Source organism: Hippocampus guttulatus, chromosome 17 (assembly GCF_054856545.1).
Source record: "Hippocampus guttulatus isolate MCC_2025c chromosome 17, RoL_Hgut_1.0, whole genome shotgun sequence".
Lineage (NCBI taxonomy): Eukaryota > Metazoa > Chordata > Actinopteri > Syngnathiformes > Syngnathidae > Hippocampus > Hippocampus guttulatus.
In genome coordinates, this window is record NC_141277.1 from 12,954,844 (window position 1) to 12,980,737 (window position 25,894).

General features: G+C 42.2%; 2 protein-coding genes across 2 annotated transcripts; both read right to left on the reverse strand.

Moving 5' to 3' along the window:
- Positions 1 to 2,456: 2,456 nt before the first annotated feature.
- LOC147192171 (general transcription factor II-I repeat domain-containing protein 2-like) lies at positions 2,457 to 5,630 on the reverse strand. The gene has a single exon (XM_086135185.1). It carries the CDS (start codon positions 5,031 to 5,033, stop codon positions 3,240 to 3,242), a length of 1,794 nt encoding a protein of 597 aa, XP_085991311.1. The 5' UTR covers positions 5,034 to 5,630; the 3' UTR covers positions 2,457 to 3,239.
- Positions 5,631 to 7,758: 2,128 nt separating this feature from the next.
- Positions 7,759 to 21,513, reverse strand: ajm1 (apical junction component 1 homolog). Its single transcript, XM_086135181.1, has 2 exons — positions 21,315 to 21,513; positions 7,759 to 11,750 (listed from the first exon to the last, which is right to left on the reverse strand). Exon 2 carries the CDS (start codon positions 11,694 to 11,696, stop codon positions 8,457 to 8,459), a length of 3,240 nt encoding a protein of 1,079 aa, XP_085991307.1. The 5' UTR covers positions 11,697 to 11,750; positions 21,315 to 21,513; the 3' UTR covers positions 7,759 to 8,456.
- Between the last annotated feature and the right edge of the window lie 4,381 nt (positions 21,514 to 25,894).

A 25,894-nucleotide genomic window follows, 5' to 3' on the forward strand; every position in this document is an offset into this window, starting at 1 on the left:
AACTGACCACCACCTGGTGGTGAGTAGGCTACAATGGTGGAGTAAGATGCTGGTCCGACCTGCTACAGCTATCCTTAGTCTGCTCACAAGGGACTCTGGCATTAGTAGCCACTGTGATGGGATTGACAATTTTGTTGTTTGGCAGACCCCAACATATTGTGAGGGTTTGTTGGGATCGTCTGGCGGAATCCCCTGTCAGAGGGAGTTTCAACTCCCACCTCCGGCAGAGCTTTTCCCATGTCCCGGGGGAGGCGGGGGACATTGAGTCAGAGTGAACCATGTTCCATGCCTCTATTGTTGAGGCAGCCAATCTGAGTTGTGGCCGTAAGATGGTTGGTGCCTGTTGTGGCGGCAACCCCCGTACGTGCTGGTGGACACCAGCAGTAAGGGATGCCGTCAAGCTGAAGAAGGAATCCTATCGGGCCTTTATGGCCTGTGGGACCCCAGAGGCAGCTGATGGGTAACGACTGGCTAAGCCGAACACAGCCTCGGTGGTCGCCGAGTCAAAAATTCGGCTGTGGAAAGAGTTAGGTGAGGCCATGGAAGCCGACTTCAGGACGGCTTCGAGGAAATTCTGGTCCACCATCCGATGTCTCAGGAGGGGGAAACAGTGCACCACTAACACTGTGTACAGTGGGGATGGGGCGCTGCTGACCTCGACTTGAACCGTTGTGAGTCGGTGGGCAGAGTACTTCGAAGACCTCCTCAACTCCACCAACACGCCTTCCTTCGAGGAAGCAGAGTCTGAGGACTCTGAGGTGGGCTTTCCTATCTCTGTGGTTGAAGTCACCAATGTGGTTAAAAAGCTCTTCGGTGGCAAGGCCCCAGGGGTGGATGAGATCCGCCCGGAGTTGCTCAAGGCTCTGGATGGCTCGGTCATCCGGGAGGGGCTCAGAGTTGAGCCACTTCTCCTCCACATCGATAGGAGCCAGATGAGGTGGCTCGGGCATCTGATTAGGATGTCTCCTGAACGCCTCCCTGGTGAGGTGTTACAGGCATGTCCCACCGGCAGGAGGCCTCAGGGACGACCCAGGACACGCTGGAGAGACTATGTCACCCAGCTGGCCTGGCAACGCCTCGGCATCCCCTGGAAAGAGCAAAAAGAAGTGGCTGGGGAGAGGGAAGTCTGGGCTTCCCTGCTAAAATTGCTGCGCCCGCGAACCGGTAAGCGGCAGAAGATGGATGGATGGATGGATGAAGAGAATTTTGAACATCATTCAGAAACAGTATGTGAAGCATTTTATGAAAAGGGTTTGCTTATTACTTATTGTGATATGAAGGTAGGTGAGTGTGTTAAAAGAGAACTAGCTTGGTCTGAAAAATGCTGGGGTTTTTTTCATTTTGGAATCAGCAAAGATGAGTTGGTTTGAAAATAAAATCCAATGAAACATCATTCTGTTGTGTTTATTTGGACTTACCTTTAATTACTATACGTGTAATTATTGAAATGCCCCTTTTACTGTTTCAAAATATATCAAAATCGTCTTTATCGTATCGTATCATTCAACGAAAGCTGTTGGGGACAAAAGCGATAAATAGCTTTGTGTCGAATTGTAAGGATTGTACTGGTAAAAAAAAACATTGTTATACAGAGGTGGTTGGTGGCAAAGGTGTTTGCCTTCACCCTGGGCGGGTTGAGCCGGCTTCTTCCTTGGCACGCACAACATCCCTGATCATGGCGGCCCAAGCGCGGCGATCCTGTGCCAGGTCAACCGACAGCCTCAGCCAGTCCTGGTTCAACCGTTGCAGACCCACCACCTGGGGGCCGGAAAGGTACGCGAGGTCTTCATTCATCGTGGTGGCCCAGGTCTTGACTTGTCCACCACGCCGCTTGCGCCAGGCTGGCAAAGGAGCAGGAAGGAGAACATCCCTGATCAACTTGCCCTCCTGGTGGCGTGCCGCATGCCCGAACCAACGGTGGCAGAGGTGGTTGGGGTGGTGGAAGATTTACTGTTGTTGCCCCCACCCAACTCGTCGTTCAAACCCTTGCTTCCGGTTTTCTAGCGCAGAGTGCTGACCACTGAGATTCCAGGCCGCCAGCGAAGCGCAAAACCCTTTCAAAAGGCATCGGAAGTGATGTTTACTATCCATATTTTCCTTGATGCGAGAGGAAGTGGTGTGGGGACATACTTTCCCGAAGCATATAGCTCCTCCATCCCAGCAGGCTGGAGCTTTAACATGCAAATTAAACTATCATTGCTCGGCAACACATTATACGCGTACTTAATTATTGTTCATTCACATTGACAGGGGTGGAGGTGGATGGGGAACTGTAATACCCCAACCACATCCCCTCAGTGGAAGGATGGGGTCGCTGCCCCGTTTCCCTCGCCATAAAACTCATGCAACAAAGGAGCTATGTCATGGTTATAATGTAAAATTGAAGACATAAATCACACGCAACAAACACAGCCCAAAAAATACCACTGAACACTGAAAATTTAATGGAGTACATACAGTATCTATTATGGCACATCTCTGTCACTTTGTTCTAACGACAATTATACCTGCTATGTTTTTTAATACGGTCATGTGAGGGCATTGCAGTTATTTTGTCTTGCATTAGAAGTCAAGTTATTTTCACTGTTAAAATTCCAATGCAAACATTCATTGCAAAGATAGCCATCATGTCCAGTATTGCTTCAATCAAACAAAACTTGGAGGAATATTCTGTGAGCAACAAAGAGCATAGAAAACATATTTTTAAATTTGACTTGAGTGAAAGGCTGACTGCAGCCTAAACTGGTGGCCAGTCAACGAACACGGCAAACCAGGGGTGTCAAACTCAAATACACAGTGGCCAAAATTTAAAACTTGGACAAACTCGCGGGCCAACATTGATATTTATTGAAATTTTTCCTTCAGATATAACAATGAACCTGTGCATTTGGACACAAACAACTTTTGCTTAAACACTGAATATGGAACAAGCAAAGCTGAATACTTTATGATGTATAGCATAATATTGCACATATGCAAAATTGAATTTCAAATTAAAAAAACACATAAATGGCATTTATTCCTTAGATAAAATTTAAATGAAAATTGTATGCCTTTTATTTATTTGCAGCCTTCTGATTTAAATTTCAAAAGTAAACTTTTTCCACAGGCTAATAATAAATTAACTAACAATAATATCCTTCAGTGAAAGTGCAACCATTCAAGTCCATGCCTTGGAGAAGAAGCAAGAAAGTGCTCAAAGAAAACATGAATTATTACTCAGTTTGCAACACACTGATCTACTCTGAAGTGCTCAAGCCAGATACCTGGCATCTCTTCTTGGATGCCAGTTCATTGATGTCTGGGGTCAGGCTCTGAGCTGAGGAAATCCTTAGGATTGAGCAAAGGTGTTCATCAGTCAGACGTCTCCTGTGAGCTGTTTTGATCATCTTCATCGAGGAGAATAGTTGCTCACATAGATAAGTGCTGCCGAACACGGAGAGCATCTGAGCAGCTTGGGTGCGGAGCTGAGGCATTGTGTCAGGGATGAAATGTGTAAACTGTGCAGCACCCACAGCGTCATACTTTGACTTCAGTGTGTCACTACACTGGAGTTCAATCAGCTCCATTTGGAGGTTGGTTGGTGCATTTTCCACATCAACTGCAAACGGATTGCTCAGTAGTTCAAACCTACATTTCTGGACATCAAAGTCGGCAAATCGCCGGGCAAACTCAGCACAGAGTGCGCGGAGTTTATCAGCAAACTGTGCACATGGAAACACGGTGGTTGAGATGTGCATTGAAATGGTTTGGCAGCAGGGAAAATGGCCCAGGTTCCCTTGGAGCATCTGATTCTCCCACAAGCACAGTTTAGTTTTAAAGGCCCTCACTGCAGCGTACATGACTGTGATGATACGTTCCCTCCCCTGAAGCTGCAGGTTTAGTGCATCAAGATGGTTTGTGATGTCACACAGAAAGGCCAGTTCACACAAAAACTTTGGCTCACGGAGCTCCACAGTGTCTTTCCCTTTGCTGTCCAGGAACTGACATATTTCCTCACGCAGCTCAAAATATCGGTTCATTACTTTCCCTCTGCTTAACCATCTCACGTCTGTGTGATACGGCACATCCTCGTATTCTGAACCACATTCCTCGAGAAAAGACTTGAACTGGCGGTGATTCAGACCTTTTGCTCTTATAAAGTTCACTACTCGTGTTACTGAGGTCATAACATGTTCCATCTTTAGGGCTTTGCCACACAGTGATTCTTGATGTATGAGGCAGTGGTAAACAGTTAGCTCACCTGCACAGTTCTCCAACCGCATCCTCTCCTGAACCCTGCCCACCAGTCCACTCTTTTGACCGCACATTGCTGGCGCGCCATCTGTCGTTAGTCCCACAAGTTTATCCCACGGCAGCTTCATTTGAGTGACACAGGTGGAAACCTCTTCAAATATGTAATTTCCTGTGGTGGTGCCATGCATTGATTTTAATCCCAAACGTTCCCCCGTAACACACATATTTGAGTCCACTCCACGGATGAAGACTGACAGCTGGGCAGTATCACATGTGTCGCTGCTCTCATCCACAGCAAGGGAGAATGCAACAAAATCTTTTCCCTTCTCCATCAGCTGCTCAAATAAGTTGGTGGCAAGTTCACATGAGCGAGCAGCGATTGTGTTCCTGCTCAGGCTCACATTTGAAAATGCTTTCTTTTTCTCTGGGCACACGAGATCACAAACTCTCATCATGCACTTTTTCACGAACTCTCCCTCATTGAAGGGCCGCGCTGATTTCGCAATTTCTGCCGCCACAGCAGCCTCACTTTGCGATGTGGCTTTTTTAAACATAGTCTGTTGTGTCGCCAAACGTCTTTTCATCTCCTCCGGTTTCTGGCGCCGCTGAGTCGTGTCCATGTCCATGTACTTGTCGTCGTGTTTTGTTTCATTGTGTCGTCGTATATTGTACTCCTTGTTTATAGCCATGTTGGCTCCACATACAAGACACACAGGTTTGTCTTTTAGATTTATAAAAAGATATTCTGTCTCCCACCTGTCCAGAAAGGTCCTGTTTCCTGCCTTTTTTTTCGCCATTTTTGGGAGAGGTAGCGCGGTGCCAGTAGTTGCGTGAGGTAGCGATGTATACTATCAACAACGGAGAGAGTGTTCATTGGTCCCGAGGGAGGCGCCAAAACACCAGCTGAGCATTCTGGGATTTGTAGTATCAGCGGTACATGCGCTGTATAATACCGGCGGGCCAGCTCTAATAGTAATTTAGTATTGCCTTGCGGGCCAAATATAATTACACCGCGGGCCATATTTGGCCCGCAGGCCAGAGTTTGACACCTATGCGGCAAACACTTTCCCAATGTCATACATTTCCATTCACATTGTCACGAAATGTGAATTGAATGAACATTGCCCAAACCATCCAACCATCTATTATCTGAGCAATTATTGTATTATTTTTAATTATATAAAAGTACTAAATAATAAAACCATCTAATAAAGGAAGTGGCAGGGGTGTTTGGTGAACAACTAGCTCACATCCAAAGGTCCCTCATTTGAATGTTGGCTCGGGCTTCCTCGTACAAAACATGGATGACACGTTATTTAAAGACTCTAAAATGTCGGCCCAGTGGTCGACTGGTTCAGTGCGTCGACCTCACAGTGCAGAGATGCAGGGTTCGATTCCGGCTCTGAACTCCCTGTGTGGAATTTGCATGTTCTCCCCGTGGCTGCGTGGGTTTTCTCCGGGTACTCCAGTTTCCTCCCACATTCCAAATGTATGGCAGATTGATGGAATGCTCTAAATTGTCCCTAGGTGTGAGTGTGAGCGCAGATGGTTCTTTGACTACGTGTGCCCTGCGATTGACTGGTGACCGGTTCAGGGTGTCCCCCGCCTACTGCCCAAGGTTAGCTGGGATAGTAGGTTCCAGCACCCGCCGCGACCCTTGTGAGGATAAAGCGGATCAGAAAATGGATGGATGGATGAAAATGTTAATAGGTGTGAGTGTGAATGTTTTTTTTTTTGTTTTTTTTTGTGACTTGCGATTGGCTGGTGACTAGTCCAAGGTATGCCCAATGTCAGCTGGGATAGGCTCCAGCTCACCCCTGACCCAAATGAAGATAAGCAGTGTGGAAAAATGGCTTCATATTATAATATAATATAATATAATATAATATAATATAATATAATCAGGGCGGCCTGGTAGTCGAGTGCTTAGCATGTCGACTACATTTTGGGACATTTTGGCTTCCAAATTCTTGAAAAATAAACCTTCACGTTTTTGGTTTTCTGCTACATATTCATCAATAATAAGTAAGAAACTACCAAGGCTCGATTAGCTCAGCTGAGATCAATGGTACAAGTTTTATGACATGATTTATATGGTGTTTATAATTCCTGTCACTGTAATCACAGTAACAGTTGCACATCTGGACGAATGTTTGCTTTCGCTCAGGAGTAGGAGCTGGCTTTTTAGCTAGCTGTTAGCTGTTAGGTGAGCAAATGTAGGACAAATTTACTTTTGTAAATAAGTAGGGAAAAAATGACCACATCCATAACAATGTTGCAGGAGGTAGAGTGAGACAATCAAGCAACGCTATATTTATAGAAATCCGAAAAATACAAAAGAGGACATACCTTTGCTCAATCCATTCTTTTGGAAAACTGTTTGATAATGTCAAGTCCACTATATCATGTGATTCACTGCTTTCCTCTTCTTGTACCATGCTAAAAAAGGTTATGTTAACCGGTTTCCATGCATGTTGTGGGACACACGTTCGAATGATAATTATTTCAAATATTACATTCATTAAAACTAAAGCTCCCACAGTTACAAGAGACAGCAATGAACAAATAATATGTAAAAAAAAAGCAAGGTAATTTTCATTTGAACTCTTTTATTGGAGACTGAATTTCATCATCAAGAGAAAAATGCCATCATAAGGGATACTCCAGACTTATTTGGTATTTTAAAAAATATTTTCAAGCATTATTTCCTCTGAGTTTTTTTTCATTTTTTTTTTCAGATTTGTTCTCAGGACAAATAAATGTATGCAGAATCTGGATGTTTTAGTAATTTGTTCATTCATTCATTTTCCGAACCGCTTTATCCTCACTAGGGTCACGGGGGTTTCTGAAGCCTATTCCAGCTGTTTTCGGGCAGTAGGCGGGGGACACTGAAGTGCTGTCCAGCCAATCGCAGGGCACACAGAAACAAACAACCATTCGGGCTCACACTCACACCAAGGGACAATTTGGAGTGTTCAATCAGCCTGCCATGCATGTTTTTGGAATGTGGGAGGAAACCGGAGTACCTGGAGAAAACCCATGCAAGCACGGGGAGAACATGCATAGTCCACACAGAAAGGCCGGAGCTGGAATTGAACCCGATACCTCTGCACCATGAAGTTGACATGCTAACCACTCAACAATGGGGCTGCCCGTTAAGATTTTGTATGTGGATTATTTAACATTTGATGGGCGGAATGTAAAATCTCCCTCCAATTCTGGAATGACCCTTTAGCGAACATGCTGATCCTGGCGGCTGTGAACGGCAGTTAATTTTTTTTTCTCAAAAGTGCCAGGTTTCATTCGTCTTCCAGGCTCAACACATGATAAACGAGCCTTCATACATAAGGCTGACTCTAGCCCCTGGCCTTCCTGTGTAGTCAGGTTTGCATGTTCTCCCCGTGCCTGTGTGGGTTTTCTCCAGGTAATCCGGTTTCCTCCCACATTCCAAAAATATGCATTGCAGGTTAATGGATCAAAGGGATCACTCTAAATTGTCCCTAGGTGTGATTGTGAGCGCGAATGGTTATTCGTCTCTGTGTGCCCTGTGATTGGTTGGCAACCAATTCAGGGTGTACCCCGCTTGCTGCCCGAAGACAGCTGGGGTACGCTCCGACACGCCTGCAACACTTGTGAGGATAAGCGGATCAGAAAATTGATGTATGGATAATCCATCTAAAGATAATATAGTTTTTCATTTTCATTTTTTTAAAATTAGCTTTTCATTTTTATGTTTCATTTATTAACCCATCAAACTCTGTGGTCATTCAAGAGCTGCTAAAGCCTCTTTTCTTCCCATCCCTTCGGAATTAATAATTCTCTTCCTAACATTACTGCAACTGATTTTATATCATACATTTATGTTAAATTACTTGCACCCAAATATATTATAATGATAATCAGCAATAAAATTGTTTGTGTGTGTATAAAATGTCATCCCTAACTCAGAAATCGGCATTGCATAGAATTTCCTTTGATGTCAAGAACACAACAATGAATCTTTTCTTGATAAACTATTATTAAATATTGGGACACTCCTTGTGAAGGAAATATGCTGTCTATGTAACAGTAAGCAGCCAAAATACAGATCAATAACTTGGATTAAAAACTATGTATGTTAAAAATAATGTACACTATTCTGTTAAAAAAATTAGACTGATAAAATAAATAAACTAAAAAAAGGTACAGTATAGTTTGTGTGCACAAACACATATGTGCATTTAAATGATGTCATCAAGAAGATGCGGAGTCCCTACCCAGTCCAATGTTCTTGGCTCAGAGGCAGCCATAATCATACACATAAACTGTTTACCTGTCCTCTTATCAATCGGATAAATAGTGGTGGGGGTGAATCTTAGGTTATTTTCCACAAAGTCACAAAGCTGCTCATACACTTGAGGGTATTCATGGCGTAAGAACACTCCTCGAATCCTTAACTCTCGTTGTATATTGATAAAACAGATTTCTCTGGCCTTCCTGCCTTCTTCTCCTGCTTTGTCAATATCTGCTGTTCCTGGCGGTGGAGTTAGGATCAGGGTTTCCATCTCACCCTGTTTCTTGTGGATCTTTCTGTCAGGACTAAAAGAAGCCAGAGCAACCTTTGCATATTTTCTTACGGCTGGAGATTGATTCCTTGGTGAAGGTCCATCAGGCAGCTGCTCACCGACCGCAATGGATACATTCAAGATAAAACATTCATTTGGGTCATATTCTTTTCCAGCTTCTTGCAATTCTTTACAGTACTCTCCGAGGTTGTCTTTGAAACTTTCAAGCTCTCTTAGGGACAAGTATGTCGGTGACATAGGTAGACTATCCAGGCCTGCCTGCAAAAAGTTACTGGAAGACAAAGTGTTTGGGAAACCTAGGAAGAGTACGCCTCTACCTCGAGAAAGATAACCAACTTTGGCAAGACGGGAGAAGGCTTTGTGGACTTCAATAGTCTCACGACAGTGTTTGATGATATGTCGACATGAGCTGCCAATCCTGCCATAAACACAACTCTCTTTATGAATGTCCCAGTCTTCTCTTCGGCAGTTGCGAGAGCAGTAATAGGTGTAGCAGCTGTGGCAGGATTTAAAGTAAAGGCAAGCATTGAACAGAGTTTCGGTTCTCCGGCATTTGTTGTTTGAACACATCATTGTGTCATCCTCATCCGGACTCTGATCCGGGGAGCATTCATCTCCCCCCTTCATTGCATCACTTGCGCCATCCATATCTTGAAATGAATTGGGATTTAATCTTATTGAAGTCGGTTGCTTGTCAAGAGGAGGTGGTTCTTCTGCAACAGCCTCCGAGCTCTTCCTTGACAGACATACAGCCTCTTCCTCGTCAATTAGCTTCTTCAGCTGATCCAGTATGTCCTCGCTCGCCCTTCGACTGGGCGGTTTGTAGTCAGTCACAAGATCAGCCAGCAGCTCATCAAGTTGTTCAAGGCTTTGCTGTAGAGAGTTGTCATGTGGCTTTTCTTTGGTTGAGGCTTTAATGTCATTCTGACCTTCAGCGCCTCTCGAGTCTAGCATCTCCCAACTGGCAGACTTGCCTTCAGCCTTCCTAAGATTCCCAGTCCGAAAGTCATTATCAGTGATTGTAATCTCGGGAGTTACTAACCACTGTTTGCTTGTTGTGTTTGTCGATGTTGCTGGAGGGCTTTGGTCAATCAAGCAGTTATCAGACATGGATAAAGCTGCATAACGTCTTGGTGAAGTGGAGAGATTGACGACAACTGGCTGTGGTTTGTCATCTGAGGCTCCTACAGGTTTCCGTGGATCGAGATCATGATAGCTCTGATGCCGTTGAACAGAAGGGTGTTGTTCCCTCTCTGGATGCGAGGTGAGAATATCATCCAATGATCTTGAGTAGGATTTAGAATCTGTGCCAATTCTTTGAGTTTCTGCGGAAGGGTTAGAATACCAAGGCATGAATACGGCCTCTTGTTGGACTCTGGTTGGAGTGATTTGGGACACATAAGATACCGGATTAGAGGAATATCTAGAACCATATGAACTGTACCAGTCATCTGTGTGTGCCGGAATAATTTTCACATTTTTTTGGTTGTCTGTATAATGTGCCCTTGCTGGGATATGGTGCTGTGGTGGCATGGCATGAATGTCCCGTGAATAAAAAAACCTTGGCGGAGCAGTCTGAATTTGATAAGTCCTTGGATCATCCCCATAAAATATTCTTGTTGGTTGCGGTTGTATGATATATGGCCCTGGCTCATTTGCTGCAAAGGATTTTGGATACCCTGCCTGTAAAGTGTATGGATAGTGCTCCATTTCATTGTAGTAAGGCCTTGCACCCACAGCATGTACCGCTCGACCTCTTTGATCGTGTACATATTGCACTTTGGAGGCTTGTCCTGTGTTACGTTGATTGTGAAAATAAGAACTGGGCTGAGGAGGAGCAGTGGTAACATATCTACTAGGATCCTCTTCATAAAACAATGGGATTGGCATGTGAGGGCTGGAGTGAGTCCTGTTTTCCATGTCATATCCAGAAGAAGACATCCCTTCGAAAGGAACTTCCATTTGGTGTTTGTACTTATTTGGCAGACTGTAGGAATTTTGAGAAGCTTGCTGACTCTCTGTGCCCAATGAATCTGTGGGCGTTGGTACTCTGGAATAGGAGAAATGGCGGGGCACGGTCAGGCTCCTACCCCCCCAATTGTGGTGTCTTTGCCAGGAGATGTCCATTTGAGGAGGAGGAGGTTTATGTCCAGTGTGATGTAATGCCAAATCATTTGGTTTGATGTCTACCCGACATCTGACATGAGGGCTGGTTGCCGGTTTATCCAGCAATGCCTCCTCATACGTATTAGCTACGTAATGTGGTGAATATATATTGTTACTACTTATTTGAGGTTGAAGTCCAACAGGATGTCCTTCATGAGCTCTATTAGCTGCATAGGAGGACTCCTTACGTGGTGAGAAAGCAGGTCTCCATTGAGATTCTCCAACGGTGCATCGGGACTCCCTTCCCTTCCTCCCAGAGGATGTGGACTCAAATGATATAGGGGTGAGATTAGTTTGGACTCGAGGCGCACTTTTTGACCGAGCTCTTCGTTTTTGCTCAGGGACGGCAGGCTCACTGTTTATACTGGAATCCATTGGTTGAGCTGTTAACCGATAGTTGAAAATGTCTGGAGCAGAAAAGCGGTACCGCTGATGATGACCCAGGGCATTCCAGACAATATCTGGGTTAGTTCCATGCCTGTCACTCTTCTTCTTGTGTGGGGAATGCATTGAGTATTTATGATGTTTTGGGTATTCCTGTGAGTTGTATTCCAAAATACGGCAGTGATGCTTATCGTCCTTGTTTTTAATGTCTTCCAATGTGCTGCAATTTAAAGAATTACATTCTTTGGAGAGTTGCAAGGATTTGGAGAGGGATGAAATGCGGGTAATTTTTATGTCTCGATGCACACTTGATACCAATAGGTCAGGTGGCCCTGTGAGTGTCATCTTAAAAGGACTCCTTTAGTTTTCGCCATCAAGCTCAATGGTTGTGGATGTTGCCTAGAAGAGAAACAACAAAAATCATTAGGAACAATACGGATCTTTACAAATAAGTCATGTGTTGATTTACAGAAACTTCTTTTTTTTTCTAATTTATCTGTTACAGTGGAATGTTTGAACCAAGACTAGTTGCCATAAAAAAACTTAACTGAACTTAAATCTGCCCACATAAAAGGTCAGTGAGTGATTGTTCGTATTTTATACAAATGGTTGATGTTGATATATCATTGATAAACATTTAATCAACATAATGTTGATGGTATCTGATGATGACTATGACATTGGAAAAATATCCTCCATGTTACTGAAATTGAATTGTATTTACTCATAACTATCGTGTACATTATGCAGATCAAAATTGGGGACCCCCTGCCTGAGTGGGAGCTCTGCTTCACAGAAAGAAACTCAGCAAGCTTTCATGTCCGTCATGCTGCCACGTTTCATCAAATTCTTCAAATTTGATGTCGGTTTTTAAACCTAGATAACACTTTGTCGACAGCACACAGAATATAACCAACAATCCTTCTCGGCCATGGACTGTTATGCCGGGACTGTCTCCATGAGCAGACCTTGACGAAGCAGCTGCGGCCTGTCCTTATCATAACGCCTTCATTGTTCCTGGCTTTTCCTCGTGATGTGACCTGATCTGCTGTGCGCTGAATGGACTGGCAGCACGCCGGTTGGGCTGCGTCGCGCTCCCCCCCATCCATCCGCCCTCTCATTACATGTTATGTCTTGTGACTTGTTGTAACTGTCATATGCTTTGATGTGCAGGGTATTTTTTTTCTCCAAGATTTAAATTATCCTCAGAAGAGGATAGTTCGAGCATGTTTTTTTCCCCTCTCCTTCCCTAGTGTTTACTTTCTCAACTAAGATCTGTACATACGGCGAGTACCGACAGGCCCTTCGCACTGTATCCCTTGTCCGTCATTGTTTTTCATGTTTCTTGTGCAGAGCGTGCCTGTTAAGTCCAAATGACCCCATAGGGGTAAATAAAGTTTCTTGAATCTGAATCATACTGAGCTGACACAAACTCCTCATCATGACTGTATTTTCAGGTTGAAAATGCAAATCTTTCCTTCCTCCACTTTGATGTACACGAGACGTCCACGTGCCGAAAACATGACTTTGCGCAAACATGACATCACTCCTCCAGTGGTTGACCTCATTCCATAATGCTTCATGATTAAAGATGTTTTTTTGTGTTTCATAATGTACATGTGTTTGTGTTGTTTTGGTGAACCAAGGGTGCATTTTTCCTCCTTTACTTTAGTATTCATGAACTATTCGTTTTGGTGCATGTACAAACTATGCATGCACCACACTGTGATGTTTCTGCACCCCAGCGATATTTACATGACACTCCATTATTCTGAAGGGCTGCAATAGTCTTTCACAGCACTGTGTGGCCACTATAAAGTTGTGAGGGTAGACTAAGAACTGTTTAATCAAATTAGTAATTCAATAATAGCGGGACGGATTACTAGTTATTCAAAAAAGTCACTTTCACTTATTTCACTTTTATTCAACGTGCAACGTAGATGTATAGTCAACATGGGATTTTCAACATTGCATCATTGACTTTTTGGCAATGTTGTCTAATGTTCTTGATTGGAATTGGAAATATGAGTGAATCTCTGGTGTACTGGGTGCAGAATTTCAGTCAGTTATTGGCAACATTGATTCAGTGTTCTTGGTAATTGAAATACTGAAATTCTGTTACTCGATGTTCAACAATTGAAATAACTCAATAGTAAAAAATGGTCAAATATATAGAATTACCATGACATTTCAAAAGCTATTTCTCCTTTGTTTAACCAGGTTAAAAAAAGACAACAAAAAAAAATTTAGATTAAAAATGTCTTTTTATAGAGTGACCTGGCCATGGGGCAGCCAAGACATTGTGACAACAGTAAAACAAAATATCGTACACAATCACACTATACAATGTCAGCCATCTCGTTACCTCTGCGTCCCCGTGTCCTAGACGCATAATTTTCTTGCCAGACACACAGTTCCAAATAATGTGCGTTTTTGGGACGCAAGGAAACTTCTTCGTAAAAATAAACAAATAAATAAACCAAACAAAAAATAAACTTCGGTAAATCCTTTTTTCCAGCAACGAACACAGTTTAAATCGCTGCCATTAGGGGTGTTCACACGGCAACGTTTGCTCCGGTGCTGCGCCAGTGCAGCGGTCACACGTGCAAATTTGCTCCGGGGTAGCCCCAGAAAACAGCTTACACCGGAGCAAATTTGATCCACCTCAGGGAGGTGGTTTAAAAATTAGCTCCAGAGCAAATGCTCTTTTGCGGAGCAGCACAGATGTAAATTTGCACGTGTGAACTCTCCAATTTGCTCCAGAGCAAATGCTCGAGAAGAGTTGATTACGTACGGCGAGAATGCGTTGCTTTCGTGCTCTGTTGGACTTCCATCATGTGTTTGTTTAATAACGACACAAGACTTGGCTGGTAACAGTAGCAAGCACCTCTTGGGTTATACCATCTCAACTAGAACGGGGGGGAATAGTCCCCAAACGTCATCTTTCCTTTTGTAGGAGACTGGACTGTCTCGGAATTGTTTGTGTAGTTTGTTCCTTTATTGTGTGTTCACAACCCCCCGCCCCTTATAGAATTTATTTTGTGATTTCCACTCTTGATTTTCTGTTTGGCGCGTTACATGTTTGCTTTTCTAAGTGTCATTGAAGTCATCGTCGAGTTACGTTTTCGGGGGCGGTCACTCTCGAGCAGAAGGCACGGAGACAGAGAAGGAGAAGGACGTCCCTGTACAGTCGTTGCTTGAGTTGTGTAAAAGTTTTAAAAAGAACCAACACGACAGCTCTTTGTTTTCTGTCGTTTTGCTCCGCTGCAGAAACTGCCGTGTGACCGCAAGTGGAGCTGCACCGACTCTGCGCCGGTGCTGACACGCTCAGCGGCTTTGTATGTGTGACCGCTCCACAAAATTTGCTCCGCAGTAAAATATATCGCAACAAAATAAATCGGTTTTTTGAACAAGACCTTCAATATGTGGTTTAAATGACAGGTTTTGGTCAAAAACAATACCTAAATACTAATTAATAGGTGATAGCTGATTGGATTTCTGCTCCTTTAGCAGTTTCATTCCTAGGGAAAACCAGGGTAGCAGTTTTCCATTTCAGAAAACCATTCTTTTTTTTTCAGGTATGTATTAACAAAATGCAGGCCCCAAAGGAATACAACCAAGCAGGAGCAATTTAACGGAGCTTTTGTTCAACAACCAATGCAGCACTAACTAGTGAACATAAACAATCATAACTAAAATAAGATGCCTACAAAAAGGTAGGCACTGAACTCGATGTACAAACTAAGGGAGAAAGAAAAAAACAGCAACCGTAATAAACAAGGTAGATAATCGAACAAAAAAAGGAATGACAGCGAACGCAACAAGGTGCAAAGAATTTTTTTTTACAGAACTACTCTACTCTCTACACTGCACAAGTGAATAGGGGCTAAGACTGGGAAAGAAACACTAGAAAACAAAATATAAACTACACAAGTCCAGCTAAGTAGTAATATCAAAAACAAATAAAGAACAACAGAAAGTATGAAGATCGACAACGGGAGGAAGGCAAGAAGCACATGCAAACGAGAACTCGGTGGAAGGGAGACTATATAAACAATTGTCGGTGGGCGAGGAAATCATTTTATTTATTGATTGATTTATGAGTGGTAGGCAGTGACTTTTCAATCTAACCATTCAGTGAATATTTCGTGACCCCACCGACCTGTATGTTGCACACACAGCACATTGAATTAAACAAATTAAAAAACTGGTTCGACAGGAATAAATTGTCACTTAACTTGGAAAAATCGAAGTTAATTGTTTTTGGCACAAGACCAATCAAACACCAAGCTAAAATTATGGTCAACTCAATTGAGATAGAAAGAGCGTATGAAACCAAGTTTCTCGGATTAGTAAATAGACTCAAAACTATGTTGGAAGCCACATATCGATAACGTAAAAAGAAAAATAGCCAAAACCGTAGGGATCCTCTACAAAACCAAGGAAGTGCTAAATAAGAGATCTTTGTACACATTATACTCTTCATTATTATTACCACATATGACCTACTGTGTGGAAATATGGGGAAATGCCTGCAAAACAAACACACTCCCTATTCTAAACCTACAAAAAAAAAGCAATCCGAATTATTAATAGATCAAAATATACGGAACCCACATATCCACTATTTATCAAATTAAACACGATGACATTTTATGACCTGGTTGACTTTAAAATCGCCCAATTAATATACAAAGTACACAATAACCTGCTCTGACAAAACATTCGGACGTTTTTCGAAATTCGAGAAAGCAGCTATGATTTAAGAGGTACCAATTTATTCAAAAAACTCATAACAAGAACAAACATCAAGCAAAGAAGTGTATCTGTCAAAGGTGTTAATCTGTGGAATAATTTCAAAACTGACCTGAAAATGAGTAAATCGCTTGCTGTGTTCAAAAACAAATTAAAAAAAATAGTATAAACAACCTACATCAATCAGAGTTAAGGTGATAAATTCTAAACATTAATTAAATATAATAATAAATCTGAACTAAGTTGATAAAGAGAGAAAGGTACTGCAATTTGACACAAGCGTGCCAGGGTGTGTATGTATAAAATCCCGATACAAACCAAAAGTTGTAAAAAATATCACGGTTAGGGGTCAAAGCATGAGCCTTTATGGAGACTTCTTCCTTCTTTCTTTCTTTCTTTTCTGATTGATATAAAAATGATCTTTTTATATATAAATACATAATGGGGTAGGACTAGATAAGTTTTTTTTACTTCTTCCTACTCCTTTGAACATAATAATTGTGTTGTATGATGACTGATTTCTCTTTCCTTTTTACTATTTTACTTACCGTACTTTCTGTCAATTTATTACTGGATACGTTTTTATGTTCAATAAACAAACAAACAGCACATTTGACAATAAAGTTGTACTTGACTTGACTAAAGAACACCATCACGTCACAAAATAATGTACAAAAACCCCCCCACTAGATATCTTTGGCTACGTTCGCACTCCAGAAGTGTGTTCCTCAACTGTCACTAAAAACAAGTTTGCAAATTCACAGATGATTGTCTGTACAGTATTTGTTTCAGGCACTCTTACCCGCACGCATTACATACATACATACAGTGTTGGGCATTTTCGTTTGAAAAAGTAATTCACTGGTTAAAAATTACATTTTCAAACAAGTAATTGAGTAATGGGCGGCCCGGTAGTCCAGTGGTTAGCACGTCGGCTTCACAGTGCAGAGGTACCGGGTTCGATTCCAGCTCCGGCCTCCCTGTGTGGAGTTTGCATGTTCTCCCCGGGCCTGCGTGGGTTTTCTCCGGGTGCTCCGGTTTCCTCCCGCATTCCAAAAACATGCATGTCAGGCTGATTGGACGCTCTAAATTCTCCCTAGGTGTGAGTGTGGGCGTGGATGGTTGTTCGTCTCTGTGTGCCCTGCGATTGGCTGGCAACTGATTCAGGGTGTCCCCCGCCTACTGCCCGGAGATGGCTGGGATAGGCTCCAGCACCCCCCGCGACCCTAGTGAGGATCAAGCGGTTCGGAAAATGGATGGATAATTGAGTAATTAACTCAGTTACAGCCTTGTAAAAGCAATTAATTACTCGGCAAAATAGTTATGATTTTTTTTTCCCGATGATGTTTAGTGTTTAGTTTTCTAGTGAAAACATGTATGGAATAGCTGAACATACATTAGAACATTTGGCATTTATCTTAACTCCACAGATTGCAGATTCCAACTTGCCACATGCAAAAATTTAAAAAATGTATTTATCTATTAATCCATCCATTTTCGGATCCGCTATATCCTCGCAAGAGTCGTGGGGGGTGCTGGAGCCCAACCCAGCCATCTTCGGGCAGTAAGCGGGGGACAGCCTGAATCAGTTGCCAGCCAATCGCAGGGCACACAGAGACGAACAACCATCTGCGCTCACACTCATACCTAAAGACAATTTAGAGTGTTCAATCAGCCTGCCATGCATGTTTTTGGATTGTGGGAGGAAACCGGAGGACCCGGAGAAAAACCACGCAGGCCTGGGGAGAACATGCAAACTCCACACAGGAAGGCCGCAACCAGATTCGAACCCACGACCTCTGCACTGTGAGGGCGACGTGCTAACCACTCGCCCACCGGGCCGCCGAATGAAAAAAATGCTTTAAACTTAAATGAAATAAGTAATATGCACACACTGCATAAAGGTGCCGATGTAAACTTAAATGGAAAACAAAGGCAAAAGAAAACAAAATCAAAATCTTGCCATTGATCGGGCTCTGTGTATTTGTGTATTATTTCACAGTGCACTGGGCTTGATTCAAATCTTAAATGTTCAATATGAAGAAACATATTGAATTATATCAATTCACTGCTCAGCAGTGTGCCCAGCTTGTCTCTGCCAATCAGAGTGATTGTTACCAATACCATATTGTGTACTGAGATTGGTGGCTTATTCATTCAAATCAGATGGAAAAAGCTCCACGACACAAATATCTATTCACTCTTCATAATTCTGAACATTGCTTTTTAATTTATGTTTGTTCCCATTTTCACGGTGAATAAGTTGAGCAAGATTCTGGACGTGTTAGCGTTCCACTTTACAAAACCATGACTGAAGACCATACAACAAATTTAATTGTTCACTATTAGACTGTAAATAACAAAAATATTATTAAATTGCTTATATTGCGGTGCTTTGTCCTAAAATGCATGTTACGTTATTGGCTATGATGTTGCCATGCCAAATAATTGACTAGGTTACCTCTTTACTCAAAGATGATGCCAATAGTAATGCCATCATTCGCAGATCTGATTTATATTCACAAGGGTCACAGGTGTGCTGGAGCCGAAGCCACCTGTCTTCGGGCAGTAGGCGCGTTACACCCTGTATTGGTTGCCAATCAACCACAGAGCACCAGACAAATTCTAAATCACACCGAGGGATAATTTAGATCTTCCATGCATGTTTATGGAATGTGGGAGGAAACCAGAGTACCCGTAGAAAACCTATGTGGGCATGGGAGAACAAACAAATGCCGTACAGCAAGGCTATTGACTAAAGCACCAATTTATTTTAAAGTCAAATACCACATGGTCGTTATTTACTTAAGTTTATTTTGAATAATAGCCAGAACAGGTTGGTCAACATTTCTAAGGTCAGTAAACATTCTTAGTCTTTCTGAAAGAATCAAGTAAAATTGGTGGTTTGCAAAAGAGCTAAATCGGTCACTCGGTCAGTACATTATGGGATATAAAAGAGACTTTCCATCTCAATGATGTCACTCCATCGTGATTTACTTTCAGGTCATTGAGCATTTTGGTAGAGGGCTTTTTTTTCATGGTACATCAAGAGTATTTTCTGAGGGTATGAACACAGTTGTGCACTGTACCTTTGTACGATTGGTACTAAACACTAAACAAATGACTCCCTTTGCAGAACTAATACATCACTTTCACTTCTGTCCTTTGAAATTCAAGCGGCTATATGTTTATTGGATGCTGTATATTCCATATTCAACACACACAGACAGAGAAAGAAGATAGAAAGAGTAAACAGTTGTCCTCGATTGGTTTTGTTCTACTGGATGTCCTAATGGTGTACATTTTCATATGGGAATCATTTTACAGGGTTTGCACTAGGACACAGGGATTTTTGATGCATTTTGGTCTTTTGTCCACATGTTGAGGCTGAAAAAAAAGAGCTTTTGGAAAACATTGACCGATACAGCCATTTGATTTATGTAAATTTGTATCCACATAATGGTAAAGCATAGCACATGTGGTTGCACATATTAGACTCTTAACTTATGTGTGTTTGCAGATATCTCATAATTATGTTATTTTGTCTTTGATGCTTCTTGTTGAATACATGATGGGATACCACAAATAACACCGCAATTGTATTTGTCAGATGCGATTTATTCTATGTGACATAATGGTACAAGCCAATTTTATTGTTAAGAAACTTTTAATTTGCTATAATTTTTGCTTTGACATCTTGGCCCCCATTTTCATTCCCAGCGCAAGTCTGGCAAAAAAACGCAATCTTAACTGCGCATGGGAGAAGTTTTCTATCTTTTGGTATTTTGATAGACTTTGCAAATGTAGAATTAGGTGTAACGGGTGTTGGTGCCTCTCTGCGCCATTGTGGAATGGAACATATACTTTTCCGGCCAGTCCTTGCAGCATCCCTCATTTGCATCCAAATCAGGGAGGTCCGAGCACAGTACGCCCGAATATGCCATGTTTGACATAAAGGAAACAGAAATAGAGTTGCTAGGATCTGTGCATAACGTTGGTAGTGAAACTGGCAAGATCTTCCCTTGCGGATGATGTAGTCGTGGTCGTGTATGAGACATGGGCAATTGGGAACTGCCTTGCAACCCTGATCATGTGTGTCTGTGAATGACCCCCCCCCCCCCCAAATAGTAACAGGGGTGCTATTAAAATATTTTCAAGATGATAATGATTATTAATTCCTTAAACTAATTGATTTCTACAGTAATTGAAGGGATCATCCCACACGGTGTGATATTTACAAATGGAATCTGGTAACGCATACCACATAAGTCCAAATTTGTTGGCCTGTGCCTTGATCAAATGCACCAAAATCATGTTAGACTACCGGTAATTTATATGGCTTCAAATGGCTGTCTCGGGGCAACAATGGTAATATACAGTACACCACAATGCAAAATGAGAATGAGGCAACTGTATTAAATTATCTTTTATCTGAATAAGTTAGGAAAACACTCTACATAGTATAAATGCATGTAGCATGGTTACAAAACAAGTGGCATTTTTTGGCATGTAGTAAAATCATGGAATTGCTTGTAGGCATCTGTACGTATGGCACTGCAGCCCAAATAGACATGTTATGATAACATATTTTAGTTTTGAAAGATTCATTGATCTCAGTTAAAAGAAATTACAGATTCGATGTACATTTTTGGGCGAATAAGTCTGTGCCATCCATCTACGGTGTCTGCCTTTGGTTGAGGAACTACAAATATTGTGATATGCTATTTAATAGAGATTTCAGCATTTTTTTCGACATCCAATCTGAATAAAATCAGCAGATGTGATACAAAACTCCCGGTTAATTCATGCATATGCGTTGCATGGAGAGCCTCACTACCCGTAGCTGGATTTCAGAAGAGGATGATGTCATGTGTGGAAAAGATGGAATCTTTCAAACAACGTGATTACTGAATAGCAGCAGCGACAGCACCGCGCGAGCACACAGCATCCACACACAAAACGAGACACTTTGCATGCTCCAAACGTCGAATTCATTCTGACTAAAAATTGTAGATGATACGCATTTTGCGGGCATGCATAATAGGCTAACGCTGCCTGGATGACAAATGAAACCAAACTGAAAATGAGTGTCAAACGATAACTGCGCAGCGTTGCTAGAAGAATAAATGCATAATACCGTATTTCCACGCACATCAATCGTGACTGGATGTCAACATCATTTAACGAATCCAATGCTTCGTATCTTACCACATCAGTTCGTAGACGCACTCTGAGTGTATCCATTTTTTTATACGAGGGATCGAGAAAGTCACGCATCAGCGCAAATGCAAAACACGCCTTTTTGCTTAGACGTTTTGTTGTTCGCCCTCGCTCCCTTCACAAGGCTCGGCCTGTCTTAGCGTGGATGGCTGCGCATCTTCGCTGCACCATCCGCATCTATCTTGCAGCAACCGCAACCCAGTCTCCTTCCCCCGAACACACCCCTCCCCTCCCTTTCTCCGGTCAGTACTCCAGCTCTCTGCTGCGGCGAAGGGTTGCCCTTAGCCATACGTTGATCCGGGCATGTGGATGCCGATTCCATCGTCCGTTGTGTTTCACTTTCAACTTACACCCCGGAAATAACAAATTGTATTCATTGACTTTGTCGAGTAATTAGTGTCGATAAAATAATTCAACTCCATACTTTGGGGTGAATAGTGTTTGTGTGTGTAGGGGGAGGTGTCTTATCGCACCACAGGACGATTTTTAAATTTTTTTGTTTTTTCAAATATACATTCAACAATATGGTGTATACTTTGAGGGTCACATGGAGAACAGTTAGTTATGTAAAAAACAGCACACAGCAGTGGTTCCCAAAGTGTAGTATGGTGCGTGCTCCCTCTAGTGCGTGGTTGTTAAACGAATATGTTTTTTCGCGTGCCACATTTCCGGTTTTCTATGAGGGCCATTTATGACAATGAAAAACCATATCAATGTATATCGAAACACATGTCACGGCGCACCACTTAGCAAAACGATTCACAAAAAGTGCAAACACAGGTTAATTATGTACCTTCTCATTGAGGGGTAAGCATACCTGTCAACTTTTTGGAGCGCCAACCTGTATAAACTACCAAAAAAATCCTTATAAAGAGCAAAAAATCCTTATAACATACCAAAGCATTTTATATGTCAAAATAACGGCAGAAAAATGAATTATGGCTAAACCGTATGAGTTGACAGGTATGGGTAAGGGCATTCTGTTCTGCCTGTTACGATAGGTGGGAAATTAACATTTTTGTAATTAGAAAATAAATAGTGTTTGTCCGCATAACTGTGACTGGATAACACGGGCCACTAGATGATCTCTCATGGCACACTGGTTGGGAATCACTGGTATATAGAATACGGAAGAATATGTCATGCTATTTCAGCTCCCCTGAGCTCAGCAAATAAAAAATACGCTTTCACATTTAGAAGTGAAGATAACTTAACGAGACATTCGAATTGGTCAATATAAAAGCTGTAGATTGAAAGAAATTTTCTTCATCGATCTCAGTTAATAACTAGCAACATAAGAACCAGCAAAATGAACTCAAAGAATCTCAGCCAAACATGTAAAATATATGAAATGGCCAATCTAATTGAACATCTTTTTCACTTATGTCCAGTATATATATATATATATATATATATATATATATATATACAGTATCCTGCGATTGGCTGGCAACCGGTTTAGGGTGTCCCACGCCGACTGCCCGAAGACAGCTGGGATAGGGTCCAGCACCACCCGCGACCCTAGTGAGGATTAAGCGGTTCGAAAAATGAATGAATGAAAAAAAAAAAATATATATATATATATATATATAAATACTTCCAGATCCAGGCTGACAAGATGGTAATGGTGAACCAACCGGATTTCGTGATCATAGATAAAGGGCAGAGGAAAGCCGTTGTAGTGGATGTAGCGGTCCCAAGTGATGGAAACATCAGAAAGAAGGAACACGAGAAACTGGAGAAATACCAAGGGCTCAGAGAGGAGCTGGAGAGAGCCTGGAAGGTAAAGGTGACAGTCGTGCCTGTGGTGGTCGGAGCACTCGGGGCAGTGACCCCCAAACTAGATGAGTGGTTGCAGCAGATCCCGGGAACAACATCGGACATCTCAGTCCAGAAATGTGCAGTGCTGGGAACAGCAAGGATACTGTGCAGAACCCTCAAGCTTCCTGGCCTCTGGTAGAGGACCCGAGCTGAATGAGGGACGGACACCACCCGAGGGGTGAGACGAGGATTTTTTTTTTACATATATATTCTTTAACAAAGAACTGATTTTTTAAATTTCAAAGACAAGTCCCCTTTGTTGTCAAATTTCATAAATATAATAATTATACTGGGTAAATATCATATTAATTCCAGCAAATGGAGAAATAAATCCCTGTCACTAATATGTTTAAAAAATGAGCGAAACAAATATTTCCAATCTTGAATTCTACTGGCAGAAAGAAGTGACACCGCAACACAATATAATCTGTTTACATGTGAAGAGTCTCAATGATTGTATTGCCTTCAATTTGTTTTGATTTTACTTATTTTTGTGTTTTTCTGCACTGACAGATTTTGTTTTTATAAAGCTATTTTCGTAAAAGCCTTGGAAAGGTAATTTTTCTCTTTCTACTGTATCAAAATGAATGTCTTCTGAATGAAAAAAAAAAAAAGATCTGATACCTACATCGGCCTTGGCTGCATACTTGGTCAGGGCGCCATCATCACAGAGTTTTGCAAATATATGTATACTTTTAATTCTACATTTTACATGATTGGTTTAGAATTTATGAGAAAACACACTTAATATCAATAAAGTGGAAATAACAAGCTTTTTTTAAATTTTTTAATTTTTTTAAAGGCCCCCTCTTGATAGTGGCCAGTGTGACTGCCTTGTTCGCCATATACCCATGGCCGGCCTTGGGTTGAGGGGTCAGGGCCGAACTTAGGCAGCACAGCGCAGTCGACAATGCGACGCACACCATCTCATTCTGTGAATCCGGAGTTATTTTCTCCGGATTCACAGAACCAAGGTACAAGGTGTAAAAAGCGGCATCACAGTTAGTTTCAATCACGGTTCATTCCGTTCGCGATCGGCAGTTTAAATAGTGTGTAAAGCCTTTCTGTAACAGTGGTGTCTTTTATTTAGTTATTTTTGCATAGTCGTCACGTTTGTGCGGTCGCACTAGAATGTTTGTTTGAACCAAGTAATTTGCGTTACAGCTGGAGTCAATAATGTCGGCACTTCACTTCCGGGTTTGGCCGTTGGAATTTGGAGTCCTTTTGCTCGATTCCAGTTATGTTTGCCGAATGCTTTCCTCGTGTTTAGAATAATGAATATTGATAATACATAGTGTAAAATCATGGTTGATTTAATTATTTTTTATTATTATTGTGAAGTTGAAGGTATTAATTAATGTAGTATTAGTGGTAGTTGTAATAATAGTAGTACTCAGAGAATGCTTAGAGATTCAGCCATCTCGTTACCTCTGCGTCCCGCGTCCTAGACGCATAATTTTCCCACGGGACGCACAGTTCCAAATAATGTGCGTTTTTGGGACGCAAGGAAATTTCTCAGTCAAAACAAATTAACAAACAAAAAAAAAAACTACGGCAAGCCTGAGGATTTCACGGTAAAAATCGTTACCGATAGCGTGTCGTTTCCGGTTTTATCGGTATCGAAAAATAGTTTAACCATAAAAGTCACCGCACACGAGTTGACTGTGTGATCAACACAATTTCACTGTGCCTGTATGTGTGTTTGTGGTGTGGTGTGTGAGTGTCTTTCTTCTAATTTACTTTCGTTTTGTTTTGTTTTCAGTGTTGGGGGGGGGGGGCCGGGGGTTGCAACAGATAACGTTATGTGCGCATGCGGGTTGCTATTTTAGTCCGCCAACTGAGGAATTGCGCGGATGAAAGTTTGAGATGGCGGCGAAAAAAAACCTCACATAGGTCTACGAATTACGACATTTAAGAAATGGGAATGCCAGTCTGATTTTTTCGTATGAATCGTCCAAAGGGCGTATCACTAAACTCACCTGGAAAGATAAGATAAGAAGATAAGAATAACCTTTATTAGTCTCGCAATGGAGAAATTCCCAATTCACAGCAACAAAGTTATGAAAGGAAGAAGTAGAACAACAAAATATAGGAGGTGCTGGAAAGGCAGCCACTCACGCGGCGCCATTTTGAAGTCAAAATAACACAACACAACACATAGGACACAGACAGTCGTGCAATCTTCACCACTTTTCTGCATACACTTTGTTGTCTGAAGCAGTTAGAGATGAAAGAGGAGAGGATCAAAGTGTCCTTTCACCAGTGGATCAGAGACGTCATGCTGAAAATGTGCACACGTCTGCTACAAGCTAAGTTTTGAAAGCAAACACGAAGCTGTAGCGTCCATTGACGAAAAAGAGATTGGCTCACATCTCCTGTCCCATGTAAATCCACTTCAATTCCAAGCCGCGACTCCCAGTTCCACATCCGCATCGGCGCTCTGCGCTGACGCTCCTTTCTTCTCATCGTCGGCTCCTCAAGCCTTACATCCATCCAGCCGCAGACCGTTCAACAGCACCGATCTCTCCGCTGAACAAAGCGGGGCTGTGAAAAATGCTGCCCATTACAGGCGCAAGACACAAGCGCCCCGGGACAGTCCAGCAACGACCGTCAAATGGCGCCGACATTCCTCCCAGTCAAAAACAGTGCTGGTAAAACCATGCTGCCGAGAAGGCGCAACCACCAAGCACAGAGTCTCCTCCTTGATGAATGTCGTGGCCAAAAAATGCTGAAAAAAGTCCACATCA

Excerpts from the sequence above, each read along its gene's own strand:
- LOC147192171 (XM_086135185.1), bottom strand. The coding sequence starts at position 5,033 with ATGGCGAAAAAAAAGGCAGGAAACAGGACCTTTCTGGACAGGTGGGAG.
- ajm1 (XM_086135181.1), bottom strand. The coding sequence starts at position 11,696 with ATGACACTCACAGGGCCACCTGACCTATTGGTATCAAGTGTGCATCGA.